At 32.3% G+C, this 22,291-nt stretch overlaps 1 protein-coding gene and 1 pseudogene across 1 annotated transcript; both read right to left on the reverse strand.

Moving 5' to 3' along the window:
* Positions 1 to 1,334: 1,334 nt before the first annotated feature.
* LOC143615659 (serine carboxypeptidase-like 40 pseudogene) lies at positions 1,335 to 1,707 on the reverse strand (annotated as a pseudogene).
* A 7,669-nt stretch (positions 1,708 to 9,376) lies between these two features.
* On the reverse strand, positions 9,377 to 18,591 carry LOC143615661 (serine carboxypeptidase-like 40). Its single transcript, XM_077088735.1, has 8 exons — positions 18,024 to 18,591; positions 12,387 to 12,494; positions 12,025 to 12,299; positions 11,081 to 11,341; positions 10,254 to 10,372; positions 10,086 to 10,178; positions 9,887 to 9,992; positions 9,377 to 9,800 (listed from the first exon to the last, which is right to left on the reverse strand). Exons 1-8 carry the CDS (start codon positions 18,394 to 18,396, stop codon positions 9,645 to 9,647), a joined length of 1,491 nt encoding a protein of 496 aa, XP_076944850.1. The 5' UTR covers positions 18,397 to 18,591; the 3' UTR covers positions 9,377 to 9,644.
* Between the last annotated feature and the right edge of the window lie 3,700 nt (positions 18,592 to 22,291).

Raw genomic sequence — 22,291 nt, forward strand, 5'->3', positions numbered from 1 at the left:
TTCATTTATATGTAATTGGATTTACTTAAGAGAGGAAAAATAAAACGTTGATTTTGTCAAAATATATATATGCTAAGAGACCATCCTGCCTTACATTTTCTTGATTATTTTTTATTAATGAATATCAATATGTGTAGTAAAAAACAAAATGAAAGCTATTTTTTTGTAATAGCCGTTTATCATTTATAAACGTTAATAACTTTTTTATATGATAAAAAAACACCATAAAGTCAAACATTTTTTATTTTTAGTTTTATTATCATATTATGCTATAAAAAAACGACAAATAAAAGTGATGAAAATTATGTTGTATTTCTATATTGAAAAATAACATTTGTGACTTTTCATACTTTATTTTTTGGGTTTCATTTTGAGAAAACAATGGGATGCGAGTTTGTGCTTTAGCCTTTAGGACCAAATTAAGTCTCCTTTAAATCTAATTATGAGTCGTGTGACACATGTCATCTACATAATATTTCCAAGGATATACAAAACTCACTTTTTAAGAAAGTCGTCGTAAGTTCATTTAAATTTGCATGAAAATCGATTATCACTAAATTACAAGTGGTAAATAATTATTAGTAGTAACAAATCATCAATGGTAAGTTACTAGGGGTCAGCAATTATAAGTTGATTGTTAGTGGTACTACCGTCATTAGAAACTTTTAGTATATGGTAATCAGTATGTTGTAAGTTACTACCGGGATCGGTAGTACCTTGGCCTATCAGTAGCAACTTGAGTAATCAATAGTTACTATAACTAATCAATGATAAATGAGTTGCTCTTGATGGGTTTCCGAAAGAGCGTTTATATACCTGATTTGCCAAACTACCAACAATTATAACTATTAATTAACATGCTCTTTTATAAAGATTTATGTTGGTTCAGTAACCTACCTATAAAAAAGGTTAGCATTTGGTTTGTTTAAGGGACGCGAATTAAAACTTCGTTTTCATAGTAAATAAATTATTGTTTTTGTAAAACTTTTATTATTATGTATTATCTGAAAAATATTTTATTTTTACAAATAAGTTATTAGCAATAAATTTTTACAATTAATGTATACATCTTCTAGTAGTTCAACGTGTTACACGTTTATCTTACGTTTAATATATAGTTAATCATTGACTCATTGAGACAAAAGAGACGATGTGTGTCTACGTCTCTGTCGCTTAGCTTTTGATTTTCGTATATATCACAATTATAGTGATAAAAAATATTTAGTAGTATGTAAAGAAAAGAATATATCATCTATAGCACCTATATGTCATTATTTAACATTAAATTAAAAATAAACAAATTCAAAAAGCCTCAATCACTAGAAATGTATTACCTCCGTTTAGCCAAAGAAGAAGAGGCAAAGACTCCTTAGATTTCTCAGCTTCAACAAAGTAATAATAAAATGCCCGACCCGCGGATTCATCTACGGTGACATAGCCACCATACTGGTTAAACTCGACGTACGGTTGGTCGGGAAGTTTGCTTATTTTATCATTCGCTTTTCGGCCATTTTGAGGAAGAACGACTTTTGCTTTGTGTAAACCATTAGGTGTCTCGAAATCGCTTGTGTTTACAATAGAGACTTTTGATAGCTTTGCACTATAGAGTTGACTCAAAGCATGGAGTTGTTTGTTGGCAAAGGTTTGATAAACGAGGGTTGAAAGGAAGACAGAGATGAAAATAGCCAAAATAGTTTTATTCTCCATTGTAATGGTGGTTATATAGTGTGTGTGGAGTTTATATGCAATAAAAAACTTAGGCCATATGTAATGGGGCTACAATTTAGACGATTTTGGACGCGAAGGGTGCAAACACCCCCCCCCCCTCGGGCGATTTTTGGGCGAAAAAGAGCTGGGGCGGGGTTCTTTTATCGCCGGAATGGTTTGAATAATAATATTATTATATTATAGTGACCGTTGCAAACGGTCAAATGTAATTTTTTTTAATTAAATAAAACAATATATATATATATATATATATATATATATAAAACATACACCATTTTCTCCATTTCATGCACAATTTATACTCAAATTCTTCAAAAAATCTAGCAAAATGAATCCTACAAACAACCTGAACCAACCGAAACCCGTGGAACTCACCGCTATCATGACCGAAATCATCAAAAAACACGAAAAGTTTGTCGAGGAACTCAACGATACCATGAGAGAAACCAACAAACAACACGAAAAGATTGCCGCTATGATGGAGTTGCGGGAAATGTGTAAAGAATACGAATCCCTCAAAGCGGCCGGGTCACACGAAGATGCCGCATTGTTGCAACGACGACGAGTCGATAAAATGCGCGAATATTATGGATATTAGTATTTTTTTCGTTATGTTTTTAGTTATGTATCTTTTTTTTAGCTATGTATTTTTTTAGGTATGTATTTGTTTTATTTTTTTTTATATTTTAATGTATTTTTATTTAATTATTTAAATAAATTGATTTTGATTTGATTAGTTTAATTATAAAAAGAAAATAAAAAAAAAAGATAATGTGGGCCCAATTTATAGTTCATAGTCCATATACCATTACACCTCAAAAACAAATTCTCATCACTTGCTGACTGTGCGTCATGTGTCGCAATTCGTCACAATTTGTAGCCCTCCACTACGCATAGCCTTAGGGACACTTAAAAGACATCCATGAAAAATCTCGTCGGAAAATCTCGCAATTTACCGCCACTCTTTTAATGAGTTTGTAAAAGAAAATATTAACAAGTATAGCTTTATAGACCTATAATAAACCGATTAATCCCATTCAATTTTAACTTTTAAGCTTGTTACCTATTGATCGAATGTAAAAAAATGGTTCTTATAGAATTTTTTTGTTTAGGAGATGTACTAAGTAAAGTTGTGTTTTTTTCTTCATTTTTTTAAGAGAAAACTAATAACAATTGTAAGAATATTATAATAAAATTTATTATGTATTTCTTATAAACGATAAACATATTTTTATTATGTTTTTAATAATGAACTTTTTATTCTTTTGATGTTATCTAGTTTGACCCGAAGTCAACTAGAAAATACAAAGTTTAATCACCGACAACCGAATATTGGAAAAATGGTTCTCTATAGGGAAAAAAAGTGAGATGGTTTGACTAATCATCGAATTGGTTACACTTGGCGTGTAGTTAAGTATTCTAGATTTTGTTATTATCTTTTCATCCTCTTTAAATTAACATTAATATAAATTGGTAGAGCATTTACTTTATTAGTGAGAGGTAGGGGTTCAAACCTCACTATCACCAATTTATATGGAAGATATGAGGGATGACCCTGGCTTGCCAGGGTTCGAGTCCTGATCTCACCCGGTTTTACCGGCTTCTCGTTGTCGTGCCGTTTGGCGGGCGTGGGGGTCGGGTTTTATTCGGTAAATCCCTCAATAGGTGGACCGCTAGGAGCTCCGTCCGTCCGGACTAATGACCGGCTCAGGCTACCTTTAGCCAATGGAGGCCGCGTACGGAATACCCAACGTTACTTAATTGGCCGTTCAAAAAAAAATTAACATTAATATATATATTAAAAAGAAAATTCAGTTCTATTTACAAAGTTACTATTTAATACTTTAATATTTTATTAATTATAACTACTAAATCACTAGCCTTAATTCTATAAATAAAAATGATGGTTCTTATTTCTTTAATTTATTTTACTGTTTGTTTAAACTAATAAAAATATTTAACAAATTATATTTTTAAACATTAAACTTGGGCAAGTGTCGACTCTACATATTTTATTTGTCGGTTGGTTAAATGATTTTTTTAAACTTTGTTTTCCTATTTTTTAAAGTTCGTCTTTACAATGACCGTAATTTATTTTAGGATTTAAAATATCCCATCGTCGTGTGGTTTTATAACAGCGTTTCAACGTTTGATACATCGCCTTAAACTGTTTCGATGTAGTAACTTGATACAGACTGACTTCGTGTCGACTTACAATGAGTTTATAGTTTAACTTTTTAATTATCTTTTTTTGTTCGACTTAACAGTCCCGTCACGAAACACGAATTCCAAAATCCTAGCTTTTATTTATGAAGCGGATTTGTAATATGAAATTAAAACGAGTGACTTTTATTTCCAAATAATAATATGTAGAACGCTATTGGGTGAATAGTTTTTTTTGGTTTTAGTATAATTTAAATGAACTAATTACTTTATTAAACTCTTTTCATAATTTAAAAAATCAAACACAAATAAGTTAAGAATTAGAGATAACTTAACCGGATTTATAAATGTTCAAGTGAATGTTAACTGATCCACTCTACTCCTCTCCTTTATCCCCCGATCAAGAGGTTTCTTCATTAACCGTCTTCATAAAATGGTATGGATCACCAATACAATCGTCTCACTCTTCAAAGAAAGTTATTACCTTCTTCACCAAGCACACCAAGTATTTACAAATCTTCAAATCTCACTAGTTGAAGATAGTGGGTCTTCTTCTTACAACAAATTAACTCTATATCAAGATATACCCAATACAAAACAACACCATGTCAAGATAGTGTGTTCCACTTTTAAATTATCAACCAAATAATGGATCCTCACTTGAACACTATAACAACCTCTAGTGTTGACCCCTCAAGATACAAATAAAATGGTTGGATGATAGCTTTGAAAAAACTCTTCTTTTTTGCTCTACACTTTGATCTTTCTCTTGATAATTGAAGCTTGATTAAACTTGAATAACAGAATAGTGTAGCCTTGAAATGTGTGCATTTATGTTGTAGAGCAAAAGGGTAAAGGCTTAGTTTAAATAAGCCTTCTATTTATATCCAAGCATGTGAGATGCTAGGATAGAGTTGGGCACCCGACGATCAATCCCAACGACGGTGGACCGCACTTCACTCCATATTGGTCATTGCCAATATGAGTATTGCATGTGGTCATTATTTATCTTCAATGGACTAGTCCTGTGATTTCTTATATTCATGTTGATGTAGAAATCTTGATTTAACCCTTTTTAGACTTGGACTTGATATTTCACTAATCTTTAATCTTGTGTGTGCATAGTTTTGATTAAGCCTTGTGATTTCTTAATTGTGACTAGTGATAATCAATCAAATATTAAAGGACATATATGTGACATATAACATCAATATTAAACTAACACTATTTTATGTCGCATTGTCTTAATAAAATCATTATCAAAATATTAAAGTTGATTAAAGTTTAAATCATTGTTTTCCCAACATAATATATATAAACATACATTTTGAAAAAATATACAAATTTATATAAAACAAATACATTTTAATTATAAAATCTTATGTCAACTTCTTTTTTAATTTTGAATATTGATATAAGATACCCCGATGAATTTACTTTATTACAAAATACTTATTACAAAAATATTAGATAAATGACTTGAACTGATAATATCACAAACTTGGCGGGTCGAACCCATCCATTTAACTAAGAAAGTTAGAAGATTCAGATCGAATGACCCAAACCCGTTTAGGTTAAATCCAAAATACGTAAACTTCATGTTAGATTCGTGTTGTGTTAGAAATTCTTGCTCTGCTTAGCGATTCATTGTCATTCCCCTATCCTTTGAGAACCATTCAATGCTAAAATACAAATCAGTAGAGAGTGACTCTTCAATTATTTAATTTCCACAGACAAAAAAATCAACTTTCCAAGTCAACGTACAAGCTTTAATATTCAAAAATTTTATGTGGTTCAAGCAATCTAAGGTTATGAATCACAAAGGCTCTTTTAATATTTAAAACCTTATTTTGGTCTGGTTCAACCGTTCGTATTGAAATCAGTATATAATGTTTTTTGTTCCGGTTGGGTTTATATAAAAAAGATAATCAAACAAAATATCATATAACAAAAAAAAAAAATACATGAAATCTCATTAAAAATGCATGACTAAAATACAATATATCTAAAGTTGTTCTCTATAATTTCCATTTTTTGAAATATAATCAAAATATCATCTAGTTTGACATTTTTCTCAATGAAATAAATACAACAACCATTTAAATTCTTATCATCCATTTAGGAGTTGTGACGTGTTATTGGCATAATATGTAGGAGTCATGTATAAGTAATTTGATTATGCGGAAGACACCTTGAGCAGGTACGGGTGTGGGATGGCATGGGGAAACCATAGTTAGTTTAGCGTAGAAGTCGTGTGATAGGCTTATGTGTTTGATGAGTAAGGAGCCGTAGGTTCCTAGTCAGCGGTTAGTGTAGTACTCGGATTTCTGTAGGGCTAATTGTTAATTTAATGCGACGAGTGCATAAATTGCTTATTAGTTTATCACTTGTATTATGTGTGATGTGATGTATTGTTAACTCGATAGAGTTGGATAGGTGAATAACCCTTCGTGCAAAAATAGGATTAGGGTTAAAGTCCTTAAAGGGAGTGTACACCTTACAAAGACTTTGCTTGCAATTGTTGTCAAATATTGTGCTTGTGTGTTGTTCTATGATGTTGTGTGTATGTTAGTGGTAGTTTTCTATTTTGACAGTTTGGAAACCATCATTAGCAATATATTTTTTTGGAGTTAAGTGTCATTTTAGTATCTGTGGTTTGTCTAATTACGTAACTTTAGCATCTTTTTTGAATTTATTGCAAATGGCTACCTCACAATTCAAAAACTTGCAACTTTAGTATTTTTTTCTAACATCGTCTATTTTTGTTCGTTAAGTCAGGGTTACTTTAGTAATTTTATTATTTTCTTTATTTTTTTTCTTTTAATTAAATTCCTCCCAAAATATATGAATCATCATCTACATCCTCTATTCCTGATCCCCTTTCACCAATTCTAACAAAAACCCTAGCCTACCATCATCCACCGCCATCGCCAGCCGACAACCACCACCCACCGCACACCCTCTCTCTCTCTTCTGTACGATGTTGTATGAATGGTTAGGGTCTGAATTCGCCAAATCGATACGTATCGGAGGACGACGGATTAGGTTTTCAAGTCAAGCAGTTGAGGGGTTCAAGGTTAGGGTTTTTATATGTTTGGGGTTTGGGTTTTCATCACATGCCACCTGCTCAACGGGTCAAATCTGACCACACTGGAGGCGAGTTTTCACGGTTGTTAAAGACCCTTTTATGGTTAAAAAAAAGCCTTGGGCCGACTAGACTGCAGGCGACTTCTGATGGTTCCGGCAACCGTGAAATCGTACACCTTTTGTCAAATAGGCTTTCTGTCTCGTTTCATCAATTTGAACTGATTGATTGCCGGTTGATTAACATCAATTTTATGTTTCATTTTCTGCAAGTTCAAGGTTGGAAGTTTGGGGTTTGTTGAGATCTATGGTGGTGGAAATTGTGTGGTAGAATGTGTTTGTTCGTACGGTTAAGTTTAAGCCTTTCATTTTAGATTGAGTGGTGGTGATAGTTTAGGATCAGGTGGTAGTGGTTTAGGATTTTGTGGGGATGATGGAAAGGGGATGATGTTGATTTTTCGGTTAGTTTAGGAATTTTTTGGTTAGGAAAGTAGAAAGGGAGAAATTTAATTAAATAAAAAAATAAAGAAAATAATAAAATTACTAAAGTAACTCTGACTTAACGAACAAAAATAGACGGGGTTAGTAAAAGGTACTAAAGTTGCAAGCTTTTGAAATGTCAGGTAGCCATTTGCAATAAATTCAAAAAAGTACTAAAGTTGCGTAATTAGACAAACTACGGGTACTAAAATGGCACTTAACTCTATTTTTTTTGGTATTATGCTATGTATGCAAGTGGTATTTTGAGCCGAGTGTCTCGCTAGGAGCTACCTCTCTATTTTTTGGGATATAGGCATGTTTTGCCTGCATATCACACATTCTCATACCCTACTAATAACTTTGTTATGAGTGACATTATACTGGGTATGGTTATTGTTGGTGTAACCTAATTAAATAAATTCATCTATGTTATTTTTTTACATTAAAAGTATCATTTCCGTATTTCCATTTCTTCTGCTCTACAAACAAGTTTTCTTTTAAACTTCGCACGACAAATTGGATAATAACATAATTCTTTCACCTGATTATTGGATGAATTCGACTTCAGTTTTACCGAGGACGTCTCTAATCGTCACGAGTTTCTTGTGAATAATGTCGCCAAAGTTGGAAACACGTCAACATCAATTTATATTTATATGTGTGCGTTTGTGTGCGTGTGTGCCACGTGACCCTGAAAAAAGCTCTAGAGTTTCTAATGAAAGATTATTTCGGAAATCACTCGAAATATGATGAAACTACGTTTCGAGCAAGGTTTTGGATGTTGAAGGCATTATTTTTAAAAATAGTTAAAGACACCTGGTCATGTCCGTTAGCCTCTAATAATTTCTCAACTTTTCACCAAAGTCTAACCAATACTTATTATGTACTAACATCTAGGCAGGTTTTGGACCTGTGCAGGCTGTGTAGCCGCATAGGTCTCAAATCCAGAAAGGGCCTATAATTATTTTAATCAGCAGCAGCCCAGCCAGTCATGAGGTCCAACAGTCCAGCATTTAACCAGCATTGGTTTAGGCCTGGCCCAAATCTAAAATAGCAGGCCCAAACAAATTAAACATATAAGAGTATATGACATTGAACGAACATATATCAACTTCTTTAGGGTTCGATGAAATGCGCCCCTGGCTTGTTTGTTTATCCTCTCTATTTTTTTCTTTTTCATAAATCAACATTATGTTATCGTTTTATGGAGGTATTTATCTCTCACATTGAAATATGGACACTTTTGCATCTTGTTTAACTATTTGGATGACATTAAGGAGGTTTTTCTAAATATTATTTTTACATGTTTATGCTTTATGCATTTATATATATATATATATATATATATATATATATATATATATATATATATATATATATATATATATATATGCTTTGGATAAAATACAAATGAAATTATCGTGTTAGACGTGATAATCAAGTAGAGTAATTACATATACATATAGAGTAATTATGTAATTACTCTATGATAATTACTCTATAATATAATTGCATAATTACTCTACTTGTATATATAATTACTTTACTTGATTCTCACGTTTAGCACGTTAATTTCATCTGTACGTTAACATTCCCCTATATATATGCTCTTTATTTATTTTTTTAATTTGTAATTGTCTCTATTCAGCTTCCCAAACCAAAAAAAAACAAAAGGTTCAGTTTAAAGTAAATATGTTTATTATTTGATATTAAAACCGGGGCGTTTTCTCATACTGAGTTTTGATCATTTGAAATTGAAGCAAATTTTGATTACGAGCTATTGTTTTGAAATTATATCTTGAAATTTATAATTATTTGATTAGGTTTATCCTTTATAAAATATATTTGATTATTTGAGATTTTAACAAAAATGTATGTTCTATTATTTATTATATGTGTGTATGTGAGATAGAGTTTGTATTAGGGCCCATTTTTTTCTCTCACAAGGCCTATGAAGACACATGCATTCTTAGGGACCCTGACTAACATTATAAACGAAACATTAACAACAATACAAGACAATTGATCCAATGCAAAACTTCTAAACATAATGATATTAGGTGTGTATTTCAACAAATTGCTCACTTTATATCACCAATTAATGATCAATAATAATCAAATTGGCCTAATTACAACTTTAAGAAACAATAAATCTGCATATTTCTAAAAGAATAGTGTATATAATCAAATCAACGTCTTGAAGAATCCATTAGTGGCTTTCCTGACAGAAAATGACTAACAAGTGCAAGAGCTCTCTTTGGTTGGTAACTTGGCACCTGGTGGCCGGCACCTCGAACCGTCGCTAATGTTAGATCGCCTTTATAAACTTGTGCAAAGCCCACAGCCTGTCATTTTAACTCAATGTTATTAACTACATTTATAACTTATTGGCTACCTTCGAGTTTACAACGTATAAACACAAGTGTTTTACCTCTCCTTGATGAAACCAGGGATGCCATTTAGTTTTTACAGGAAGTTTCATGGAATCAATTGAATACTTGGTTGAGGTGATTGGTACTCTTCCGTCGGTGTCTCCGCTGCAATAAATAAATAAATAAAATATATTCAATGCAACGACAAGTTAGCGACAAGTACGTGGCAAAACGAATATAATTTCGTCGTGTATTTACCTGAATATCCAAACACGAAGCTTGTATTTCATGAATTCCTTGAGGAGTGGAATAACTGTCGAGGAGCTGTCTAGCCAGCCTTTAAGGACTTCACTGCATGATTTTGACATATAGGTTAAAAGATATTAGATATAGTGACCATTTGGTGACAAAATTTTGCACACAAACCTGCATGGTTCCCAGTCATAGTGGAGCTTGGTTACATTGGCATGGAGAGCCTTTTGAACATCTTGGCGGTTCATATAAGCATAGGTGTAGTAATCGCTACAAGGATCGATATTCTGCCACTGTATGCACCAAACATATATAACATTATAACCACACCATAAGACAATTCTATATGTTTATTTTAAGAATTTTCGTATTGGGCTTGAAAAGTTTGGGCCCAAGAAAAATGACACAATATAAGTATAAGAATTTCAGTTTAAAACTTTGGACACATGTTTTTTGTATTTTGGTTTAGAGTTAATCGATTATTATACATTTGGATTTAAATTTTATGTTAAACCATTTAATAGTTCTTATGAATTACTTTTAATTGACTTTTCAGTATGGTTTATTTTAATTGGTTAAGTTCGGCTTTTGGTTTGTACAAAACCAAAACCGACCAATCATATTGGTGTGTAGGAAAAAAAAACTTTCGATGTTTAATTGAGTTAAGTTATTTCGATTTGGAATAAGTTATTTTGGTTTTATGCATACCCCTAGTTACACCTGAAACTGTGGATGCAAAAACAATGGTGTGTAAATTCGTTGGCAATCGTTTTGCAACTAACAGTTACTTGTGACGGTATTAGCTACCAATGTCGTCGCAAATCTAGCAACTGGTTTACTGCCACCGTTTGGTGAGAAACGACCAAGTAGGCGGCGGTCACTAGTTTGCAACCACTCTAATTTCGTCGCAACTTTACAACCCTTTTTTGGTGGCAACTTTTCAGTCACAAATGTTGATATGTTTGTGTGTTTGTGTAATGGTGCAAGAAGTAAGACCATACCGATGTCTTCTTAGGTTTGGTAGTAAGATTGCCATCAAAGCATAATGGGGCATAGATGTTGTAGATGTCAATAGCTTCAATGTTAGAATCGGCATCATTTGTGGCGTCAATGCACGAATCTGATTGCGTTACTGCCTCTGGTGAAAAGTTACAATATTTACGGATTGTAAAAGCAGTTTCATCTGAGATTAACGCGTGTGAACCAAAGTAGTCATACATCCCCATTGTATCAGTCTCGTCATTAATTACTGCGTTCCCAATCTGCATAAGTCGCGTAAATTAAAAATGGAACAATATAGCGACGGATCCAACTTAATAAAGTTTTAGCTACCGTTATTTATTTGGTGTTATTATATTATATAGTTAACAAACATATATAATTAAACAGATTACATTGTACTAAGTTACACCTATGAGTTCGATCATATAAGTTTCAAACCTTGAAAACACAATTATATACAAAAGAATTATTAATAAGTCCATAAGGAAATGATGGGATTTAGCTTTCTGGCAATATGGACATGTTCTTTGTTTCCTATATAAAGTCTTTTAGCAATCTAAGAATAAGAGCATATGACCACATAACATGCACTGTGGTCCTACCCTAAAAGGCTAAAATAGTGGTTTTGAACCAAATAGTATGTGGGGTGTTAACACTCTAGGTACACCAATGATACACTTCTTGTCTACCTCCAATTTAGTGGCTGTACTTAATTGTTGAAAGGCCAAAAAGATCAAGATAGTCTTAATTTTTTTTTTTTTTTTTTGAATGTTAATGCTTTCCTCCTACTATTTACATTAAACCGCCATTGCCAGGGATCAAACCCTGGACCTCTCACCCAAAGGCCAAAGCCTTTACCATCCCACCAAAGTGGAGATGGCAAGATAGTCTTAATGTTGTGTGTGTGAAAATAAGAGAACCAATGTGGAATCATAACACTTACAAGGATCCCTTTGAGATTGATTAGGGTTTTGTTAGCTATCAAGTTGTGGTAGATGATGGTTTGCGCGAGCTGAGGTACATAATGTCCAGCATAGCTCTCTCCTGCCAAATAAAAATCCCGTCCTTTATACTCTGGAAATCGCTCTAGCCAATTCAACAAGAACACATAGTTATCCGCAGCCGTCGATTTGTCTCCCCCATTTTTGTAGTCTGAGGATCTGTTAGAATATGAAAACCCTACTCCAACTGGCGACTCTAGAAACAAAACGTTTGCCGCTGAAATTTTACCAAATTTAACAACAATGTAAGCATGTGTAACCAAACTTTATGTGTACTAACGAACAAAGAAAATTTTATTATTACCATGATTCCAAGAAAATTTGTTTCGGTAAAGAGTTTTCCCATCACTATTGACTCGGAATGGTCCGAGCTCCTGCATTGCTCCATAAGCGAGCGATGAACAGCCTGGCCCTAAATACACATTAAAATTGACTTTATATCATATCCTATATACCTAATATTATTTATGAACTAGTATGATTAATAATAACTAAAAGGTGATTCGTATATGCTTTTAAAAAAAAGTAACCAAAAATTAGTTGGTATAAAGCATGTAAACAAATATCTGTCAACGTTATTTATTGTAAAAAGATTGTTATAATTTATGTATTGACTGTATATATGTATGCATGTGCATGTAATGTGTGACACTTTGCCAACGAATATTATCAATATATTTTACAACACACGTAACATGCAAATGTGCAAGAGTCACAAGCATATGATTTGCACATGTGACTATCATTCCATCATGCCATCAAATTGCTTTTAAAAACATGAGCTGTTACTATTTATTCATGTTGTATTTCTTATAAACCATTACAGTTTTTTTTTATAATTATTAAGCTTAATATATGTTAAAATTTAACCTAAATTATGAATTTTGCATCAGTACAAAGTGAGTAATAGAACTAACAACAAAATGGTATATTATAAGTTAGTTATGATGTTAATCCATGCATCTTTTCATTTTATAAACTTATTTACATTTCCTAAATGAAAATTTGAATGTAATGGGACCACATGTTTCTTTGAGAAGCTAGTTCATAAACATAAAACCTTTTTCATATATAATGTAATTATAGAACTGCATTCATGACTGACTAACAATATATTTTGTCTATGGATACGATATTCAACACAAAATTAATTTGAAAAAAGAAAAAAATAAATGAACGTTTGTGTGTACGTAGTGGTAATCAGGTTTATGAAACAGAAAAGAAAGTTGGATTATAAGGTGAAATAACCGTGAGTTAAATCAACATACATATTTTAATAAGATTTTTATAATACCTAATAAAAGTTGTTATCTAATATTTGTAGCATAGTGTCATGAAACGTTGAACGTCAACCGTTTATTATTTGTGCGTGTATATATATACTCATAATTTTCGTTCTCCAACATTCTCATTCCTTCTTAATTTATTCTTACTATTTAGTTTATTTTTCTAGCAGTTTGTAGCTATTCTGAATACCCGATTAAGCTTTTATAGACGAACGGTCAATCGTTTATACTGATTTTGAGTCACCTATGAACATTATCAATGAGGAAACCCAATACTATGAAAAATCTACTTGAATCAGGTTTCGAACTTCATACTAAAGATTGATAACATAAAATATCATGTAATGTTTACTAAAACAACTATCCACTTTTTTAACGGCGATTATCTTTGATATGGCTGGGTGGTCGCAAGTCAGCTTGCGGGCAACACCGGTTTAGAACCCCAAAATAGTTTCTCTTAAAGGGCATCACCCTTGGTTCCTGGCTGGTCCTCCCCACATCCTAAGAGAAACCTTCTCCCCCTTATGCCACTTAACACCAGTTACACCATCACAAGAGCCAAAACCCTCTGACATTATGCAGACAAGATAAAACCCCCGTGCTACTCGGATTTGAACTGACGACCTCCCTGGAGAAAGCCTAGTTCTTTTCTTCATTGTCATAATTAATTGGGCTAGCCCAAAAGGTTAACTATCCACTTTTAATAATTACTGTACTATTTACCCATAATTAAATCATTAAAAGGGTACAGTAAGAACCTAAAAGCGTTGTTTCATAATTATTTATTTATTTATATCAATTTCACAATCCAAAACTGTATGTTTTATGTGCAAATATTTTTGGTCTAAATAACTTAATTTTGTAAACGAATCTTAGAAAAAATAATACTTTATAATATAATAAATATTAATAATAAAATGGAGAGATGTGTAGAGACAAGTATTGTGTGGGTTCATTTATTTACGACAGTTTGCTTGTATTATTATGCATGGTCATCAATAAAACACGATCACAAGCACCATCAAAAGATTCCTTTTAATAATTCTTAATAGTTTTTAATCAGTTAATTAAATTCCATTTATAAAAAATAAATTGGATTAAATATTACACTGAAATACAAATTCAGAAATATAATACTTTCTGAGTTTCTGTTCTTTAGATTATATGTTTTTAGCATAATTTTCATGTCTGATATGATTTTAGAGACGTGGCCTTCTCTCTCTCTCTCTCTCTCTCTCTCTCTCTTCTTGAGATTATTATTATGGTTTTTATATATGTATATAACCTTTGGATACCGACCATTCCAATACAATAGTTTTGATGTTGAACACACATGTTGTCTAGTGGTCTTATAAAATGTAAATATGCTGAGTTTGCAAGACTTTTAATTATATGATTATGCATATGCCAGTAACGTATTGCAAATGGTTGCGTAGTTTAGTTTTAAGATTTTTATTTTTTATATTTATTTGACTTTTTTCCACAAGTTATTTTAAAATCTATAATTTTTTATTAAACATCTTAGTATCACTAGAGACTAGACTAAAGGGTGTTCAATGAATATACATGTAGAAGATTTTCATTGTGAGCTTATGGATCTTATTTCCTTAAGTATGGACTTACATGCATAATTGCATATGTATACATATCCTAGAACTCCCCCCCCCCCTCTCACAATGATAATTATAAAAAGTAGAAGGTGTTTTTGAACACGTCACGTGTTGCCGGGCCGGACATGATATATGAATCCAAACATAACTTGCGTGTTCGTTAATTTAGCTCACGTTTAAAAATTCAAACCTTATAAAAAGAAATTTTAATAATCTTAACAACAATAGTAGAATTAATAATATCTATATATATCTGTATAAATAAAAAGATAAGGAGAAGACATAATCATGTAAAAGATATATGAGGGATGGCGATGGTTGGTTGTTACAAGGAAAAACCTATATATATATATATATATCATACAACTACTTCCGTGTACTAATATCCAAACATATCTTCAATCAGTGCCTTGATGTCAAATATAAAGCACAAAAAAGTCTATAACTGATAAATATTATTGTCTCAAAATTTACTACATACAAATTACAACGCTAAATATTATGGTGATGAGACTTTTTTTTTCTTTGACCTGCTAAATATTACACTTCACAATAATTGATTTATTGACATCTTATTTATACCTTAAGACATCTAACTAGTTACCATCCCACCAAAGTATGAATCACCCGGTGGTAAGACATCTATCTTAGAAGTTGAGAGTTTAAACCATACACCAAAATATATCTTGAGAGTTCAAATCCTATAACGTGAAAATGTAGATGGTAATAGAAGTAGGTTAGAGTTGTTAAAAACCACCTTGCAATGGAATTTATATATAAAATATATGAGTTGAAATTTTGTAAAAAAATTTTACATATTGAAACAATTATTTTATTTTATGTTTTTACCAAACGTGAGGCTACTCTAGTCTAGTAGAGACAACATATGCATTTTAAAGAGGTTTCAGATTCAAATCAAACCTAGGTAAAACATAAGTTTAGAATTATTAAACTATAGTAAAAATAATTGAAAAAAAAAACAGGGGGGGGGGGGTAAGAAAGAAAAACATGATATTTAGTTTTGAGTTTAAAAAATTATATAAATCTGTTAAAAATACATATATATATATATTATAAATAATTTAAAGTATATCCGCTAGAACACTCTTTGTATATTTATTAGCTAGCTAGCCATTTAAAAGCAGAATTAAAAATGCTAAGTGATTTTTTTTTTTTTGAATGTTAATGCTTTCCTCCTATTATTTACATTAAACCACCATTGCCAGGAATCGAACCCTGGACCTCTCACCCAAAGGCATCTCACCAAAGTGGGATAATCTTAAATTTTCTGTCAAGTTTCCTATCGGGTAGGCAGGTAATTGGTAATCTTATAAATAATCCAAAAATCATTTTAAAAAAATATCGAAAAAATAGAAAATAAGATGTTAAACATGGAGTATAAGTTGAAACATTTATCCTCATCCATTTTCTCTCTCTCAATATATATGTGTATATCATGCATTCAAAGCTAGAAATTATTATATTCCTCTATCACATGTTTACCTTGTATGATTGAAGTGTAATGTTGTATGATTGTCCATACAGCCAATTATTTGTTTATTGTATAAATAAATATGTTGGTTGAGTAAATTTATATAAACTTTGTAGTTGTCTTGTCTTGCTCATCGTCTTCTTGAAGATGGCTTCGGAATTGAAAGTTTCACTAAAATTATGGTGCTTAAAAATGTTTCAAGTCCATTAAACTTTTAAAATGCATAAATTATTCGATATCATTTTTTTTAATATTAAAGATCCTTTGATCTAATGGTATCAAAATGTTTGTTAATGTTTTGTCTTTCTAAATACTGAAGATTAAAAACCAGGTTAAAAAAACTATTTTAGTATTCTAATTTATAATCATACTTGCCAGGTAAATGTGAACGAGCTTTAATTCAACTAGTATACAAGGGGAGGTGAAAATTTGTGCTGAAGACTGTGAGGTTTCATGACTCCAATCTCAACCGGGTTTTATCACAATGGGCTTAGTGTGACTGGTTTTTTCATAGCAGGAGATTGTGGGCTTGGACTACTCGGGGTGCGTTCGTTTCATGAAATGAAATTGGAATTCACATAGGATTGGAATTTGAATGAATTGGATTTTGAATCTGAACATTCCAATAGGAATTGGAATTAAAGGGAATTGAAATCCATATACATTCTTAATGTGTTCGTTTGACAAATGAATAAGAATCAAAGAAATGGTGTTTTTTTTACAATAATAACGGCGAAAACATTTTAGTTTTTTTAGATGTTTTATTTTTTATTTATATTTTGCGTTATGATTTTATTATTATTATTATTATTATTGAATTTTTTATGGGTTTTCTATTAAAATCAAAAACCCCTCAAAAAAATATTTAAAAATAATAATAAAATATTCATAACTTAAAATATAAATTAAAAACAAAAAAACTAAAAAAGCTCAAATGTTTTATTCATAGTCCTCGTTAAAAAAAAAACTCGAGATAAGATTCCAATGAATTTCCTTGAATTCCTTCATATTTTGGAAGGATTTGAAATCACTTTATTTAAAGGAATTTGAAGGAATTGAATTCCAATTCCAATTCTTTGAACCGAACACACTAAAATGTAATTAAGATTCTAATTCCAACGAAACGAACACGCATGTCATGGGATTTTAATTTCAATTCTTTTGAATTTCTACGAATTCTGTGAAACGAACACGCACTCAGTGTTTTTCACAATTGCAAACATATAGGATCGTCTTTTGCTATCGGTTTACTGTATTTCTGATGAATGAGTTATTGTATAATTGTTTATTTTTATTTAGTGAAAATATACAGTAAATTCAGAGTACACTTGTGTCCAACCTTGACACCTCCGCTAGATAGGGAATATGATATCATATCACATGCTGCCGTATTTTATGCTTTCAAGACTTCTTGAAAAGCTTCTACACTTTTGGTTGTTTTTAATATTAAAATATATAAATAAATAAACTTATAATTAACATAACATTTCTAGCACTCTAAATATATATTATTCATATTCAAATTAAAACAAATAATCTTAAAACAGAATTACCTCCATTTAGCCACAGAAGAAGAGGCAAAGACTCCTTAGACTTCTCAGCTTCAACAAAGTAATAATAAAATGCTCGGCCAGCGGATTCGTTTACGGTGACATAGCCACCATACTGGTCGAACTTAACATACGGTTGGCCGGGAAGTTTGTCGATTTTATCATTCACTTTTCTGCCATTTTGAGGAAGAACAACATTCGGCTTATGTAATCTTTTAGGTGGCTCGAAATGGCTCGTGTTTACGGTTGGATCTTTCGATATCTTCGCCTTGTAGAGTCGAACCAGAGCATGAAGTTGTTTGTTGGCGTGGGTTTCATAAACAAAGGTTGAAAGGTAGAGAGTGATTAAAAGGGCTAAAACGGTTTTATTCCCCATTGTAATTGTCTCTCTCTAGATTCTTGAGAGAGAGAGAGATGGGTTGAGCTAGTAATAGGGTGTTTTAAGGATTTGGATCCATAGTGTGTGGAGTTTATATGGTAAGATATCGAGCATGGTGAATGTCAAGTTGTACACTTGGGATATATACGTACATGTTGGTCTCAATAATTAGGGAATAAGTAATGTATTGTTTAATAATATCTTATCTTATATCTTATGTTAATCTTAAATATATATAAACGAAATATATAAAAGTTTTCTTGTTGCTCACTGCATTCTCCAAGCCACCAGATTGTTTTATTTGTAAATTTAGGTTTCTAATGCATTTAACCCGAAGTCACAGGTATAGGTTTTACCAAACCCAAATAGTCCTTAAACGTGTTATAACATCTCGCTAAATTAATAATTAATCTCCTCAAATATTTAATGTGAAAATCCTATAAAATAGGTATATACCAAAAATTAGTATATGGTTTTTTTAAAAGATATTATTTATAATTAAGAAACAAATTTATAATAAAAAAATAAGCGGGTCTTGGGTCTCACCAAACCAAGATAGCTTTGAAATCGGGTTATAACATCGTTTTTATTTGTGAAACTATTTTATCATCCAACCCTAAGTATATTATTAACTTTTTTACAATAAATAAAATTGAAATCCAAAATAATATACATATAAATATCATAAACGAATAATATAAAACAACTCACGCAATACAAAAAATAAAAACTAGTTTATTATAATTTACTTAAAATATTTTGTTAGGATAGTGGGTGTCCATCCTAGGGGTGTTCTTCAAGTTCGTTTTTCGGGTTTCAGGTTTTTCGGGTCAGTGTCACACCCTCAAAATCCACTAACGGAGTTTTACCGTCAGATGGTGTGAACTAACAGGATCGGAATCATTAGTTATAATCAAACATCATAAGTAAAGTTTTCAAACCACGAAACATTTAAGTGTAAATAAGTGCGGAAGCGTAAAATCATAAACCAAGTGTTGCGTCACGCAGGACGACTTAAAACCCAATTGATAACAGTTTAAAAACAAGTTTGCAAAAACGATAGAGTTCAAGGTAATGCATGATCCTATACCGCGCGCCCGCCTCGGCTACCTGAGAATAACATACTAAAAGTGTCAACACGGGGTTGGTGAGTTCACAAGTTTATATAAATAAAGCGTTTGCGTTTGCGTTTACGTTTTGCGTTTGCGTTTTGCGTTACCAGATAATGTTAAATCAATTATATATCTATAGGTAGCTAGCCTATAAAACAAGTATTACTAAGTGTTCGACACCGAAGCTGACTGTTTATCAATTGCCTTGCCACTATGTCTATCCAGACCATGGAAAATGTGTTAGCCAAGATTACATCCGCTCGACCTCCAGTCGAGTTTAGCGTTGGGTGGGGTTTGTCAAACCCAGTAGTACTACTCAACAGTGACTCGCTATTATCCAATATTAAACGGTTCGATGTTATGAAGGACTTTAGTTGTTTCGTTTGCCACTTAGCCTTTACAAGTGATATATAATCTAATAACAAAATCTAAAGCGTTTCGGAGTATGTATTCTCCCCCAAGTAAAAGCGTTTAAAAGAGTAAAAGGCGAAACGTGAAACTCACTGTTTGCGAAGAATTCAAAAACAAGTCAACCAAGAGATGCGCGTCACAGAAAATCCTCACTAGCGTTCTAAAACAAGAATGAGATTTTCTAAGTGTTGGAACTATTATTGAGTCTCTAGACTCGGCACATAATACCTATGCATAAGATACATTTCATGTTTCGTTTGTGAATTGTGTGTGACTCAACAAACACATTGATGATACGTTACATGTGTGAACAACTACTTACGTGTCAAGCATTAATATTGTACATTACTAGCAATCATTCCCCACAAGGGCAATTTAGTCAAAACATGGCAATTATCTAGCAACAAGCACGTTTCATGTATTTTCATATAGTTCAGCAGCTAGTTCTATTAGGACAGATTTCTACTTGAAAGATTACTCTATTCAACAGATCATAACATATCAATTAATTCACAAAAAATCTTCACAAAAACACACATGAGTTAGGTTTCCAGAACTATTTTTATTGTATTTTTATTCCACATAAATTTCTCACAATGGTCAAAACATTACAGTAAACTCACAACAGTCAGAATCATGCGCAACAGAATGTTATTTGTTATTCCCATTAAATGAAAAATCCAAATAATGTAAGACCAATTGGGTTAGGTTCCTAACTCAATTTATTTTCTTCCAGAAGTGGAACCAACCCATTTGGTCTTGTAGTTTATGAGATATCTTAGTCGCAAAACAGCCTAACAGCAGGTCTCCCAAATCAGCCTTGCACAACAGTTTTGTAAAATAATAAAAACAGACTTTTATACGTCCAAAAATTACAAACTCGGACTTTTCAGAAACTAGACTCGACCTAGTATACTGTAGAATCAACAATCATAACAAAATATAACATTAACATCGAGTTACAGCCGTCCAAACACGAATTCAATAATATGTCCAGCATCAGTTTTCATCAAAACTCAATAAACAATTAACCTATGAACTAACAATCATGCATGTAACCCTAAATCATCAACAAACAACATATTTAACACTTAGGGTTTATGATTACAGGTTTAATCATACAATTAAATGATAGAATGGATTAGATATGGTGTTTATATTACCTAATTAGCTTCTTAACTCTTCGATCAAGCTTGAAACCGACTTGTATACGTGTGTGTGTGTGCCTTGTGGCTCGGTCGACGAGAGAGGAGAGGGGAGGGGGACTGCCGCCAGGTGAGAGGGGAGGGAGAGAGGGGATTAGGGTTTAGGTTATTAATATGTTGTTTATATATATAATTATGTTACACTTAACCCCCTTAAGCTTCTAATTAATCAATTTCTAGCATAACACAGACTTTTGCATCTTGAGTTAATGTTTTACATATGAATATCAAATAACACATAAACCTAACACATAATTCTCAAATACTTATTGTTTGGATGTTTGTCGTTTATTCACCAATGGTTTGCGTCAACTCGTTTGCGTTTCGGTGCAATCCCGAAAGACTACATGTGTCGTGATTGTCAAGCGTCATTTAAAACCCTAGTTTAAATGTAATGAGATGTGCGTTATAGATCAAGTGATCTTAAGTTTGAATTGAGGGAGTTTGAATTAACGGAGTTAACCTGAAATTAACGAGTGTCACATCATTCCCATGTTGAAAGAATTTTCGTCCCGAAAATTTGAGTCAAGTCGCGATGGGTGTCTGAAAAAAAAGCAAGAAAAATTTCAGTTTGTCATATCATCCCCTATTAGAAAGAAATTTCGTCCCGAAATTTAATTCATACCTCTGGTGATTCCTGACGGTTTGACGGCTTTCGCGTTTTTCGGTGTTTGGTCAACCCTTCAAAAAGGTGAGGATACTTTTTCATCATTTGGTCCTCGCGTTCCCACGTGAACTCCGGTCCACGACTCGAGTTCCAACGAACCTTTACGATTGGAATTTTGCTGTGCTTGAGTCTTTTGGTTTCCCAATCCAAAACTTCGACTGGTTCTTCAATGAAGCGTTGCTGTTCATCAACTTGCAACTCGTCCATAGGGACTGCTTGGGTTTCATCGGATAGGCATTTCTTCAAATTGGATACATGGAATACATTGTGTACGCTACTGAGTTCCGTTGGTAGATCCAGTCGGTACGCCACCGGACCAATGCTCTCAGTTATCCGGTAAGGGCCAACGTATCGTGGATTGAGTTTGTTTCACTTTCCGAAGTGAACCACACCTTTCCAATGTGAGACTTTGAGTAATACTTGGCCGTTCACTTGAAATTCAAAAGGCTTTCGGCGCTTGTCGTCGTAACTCTTTTGGCGATCTCGTGCTGTTGCCA

The sequence above is a fragment of the Bidens hawaiensis genome, unplaced genomic scaffold (genome assembly GCF_021521415.1).
Source record: "Bidens hawaiensis isolate Kalapana, Puna unplaced genomic scaffold, B.hawaiensis_p1.1 tig00043714_1, whole genome shotgun sequence".
In the NCBI taxonomy this organism is placed as follows: Eukaryota; Viridiplantae; Streptophyta; class Magnoliopsida; order Asterales; family Asteraceae; genus Bidens; species Bidens hawaiensis.

Excerpts from the sequence above, each read along its gene's own strand:
- LOC143615661 (XM_077088735.1), bottom strand. The coding sequence starts at position 18,396 with ATGGGGAATAAAACCGTTTTAGCCCTTTTAATCACTCTCTACCTTTCA. Across the intron at positions 12,300-12,386 it reads CAAATTTTCTTGGAATCATG|CGGCAAACGTTTTGTTTCTA; the intron begins GTAATAATAAAA and ends GTAAAATTTCAG. Across the intron at positions 10,373-11,080 it reads CCAAACCTAAGAAGACATCG|TGGCAGAATATCGATCCTTG; the intron begins GTATGGTCTTAC and ends TGGTGCATACAG.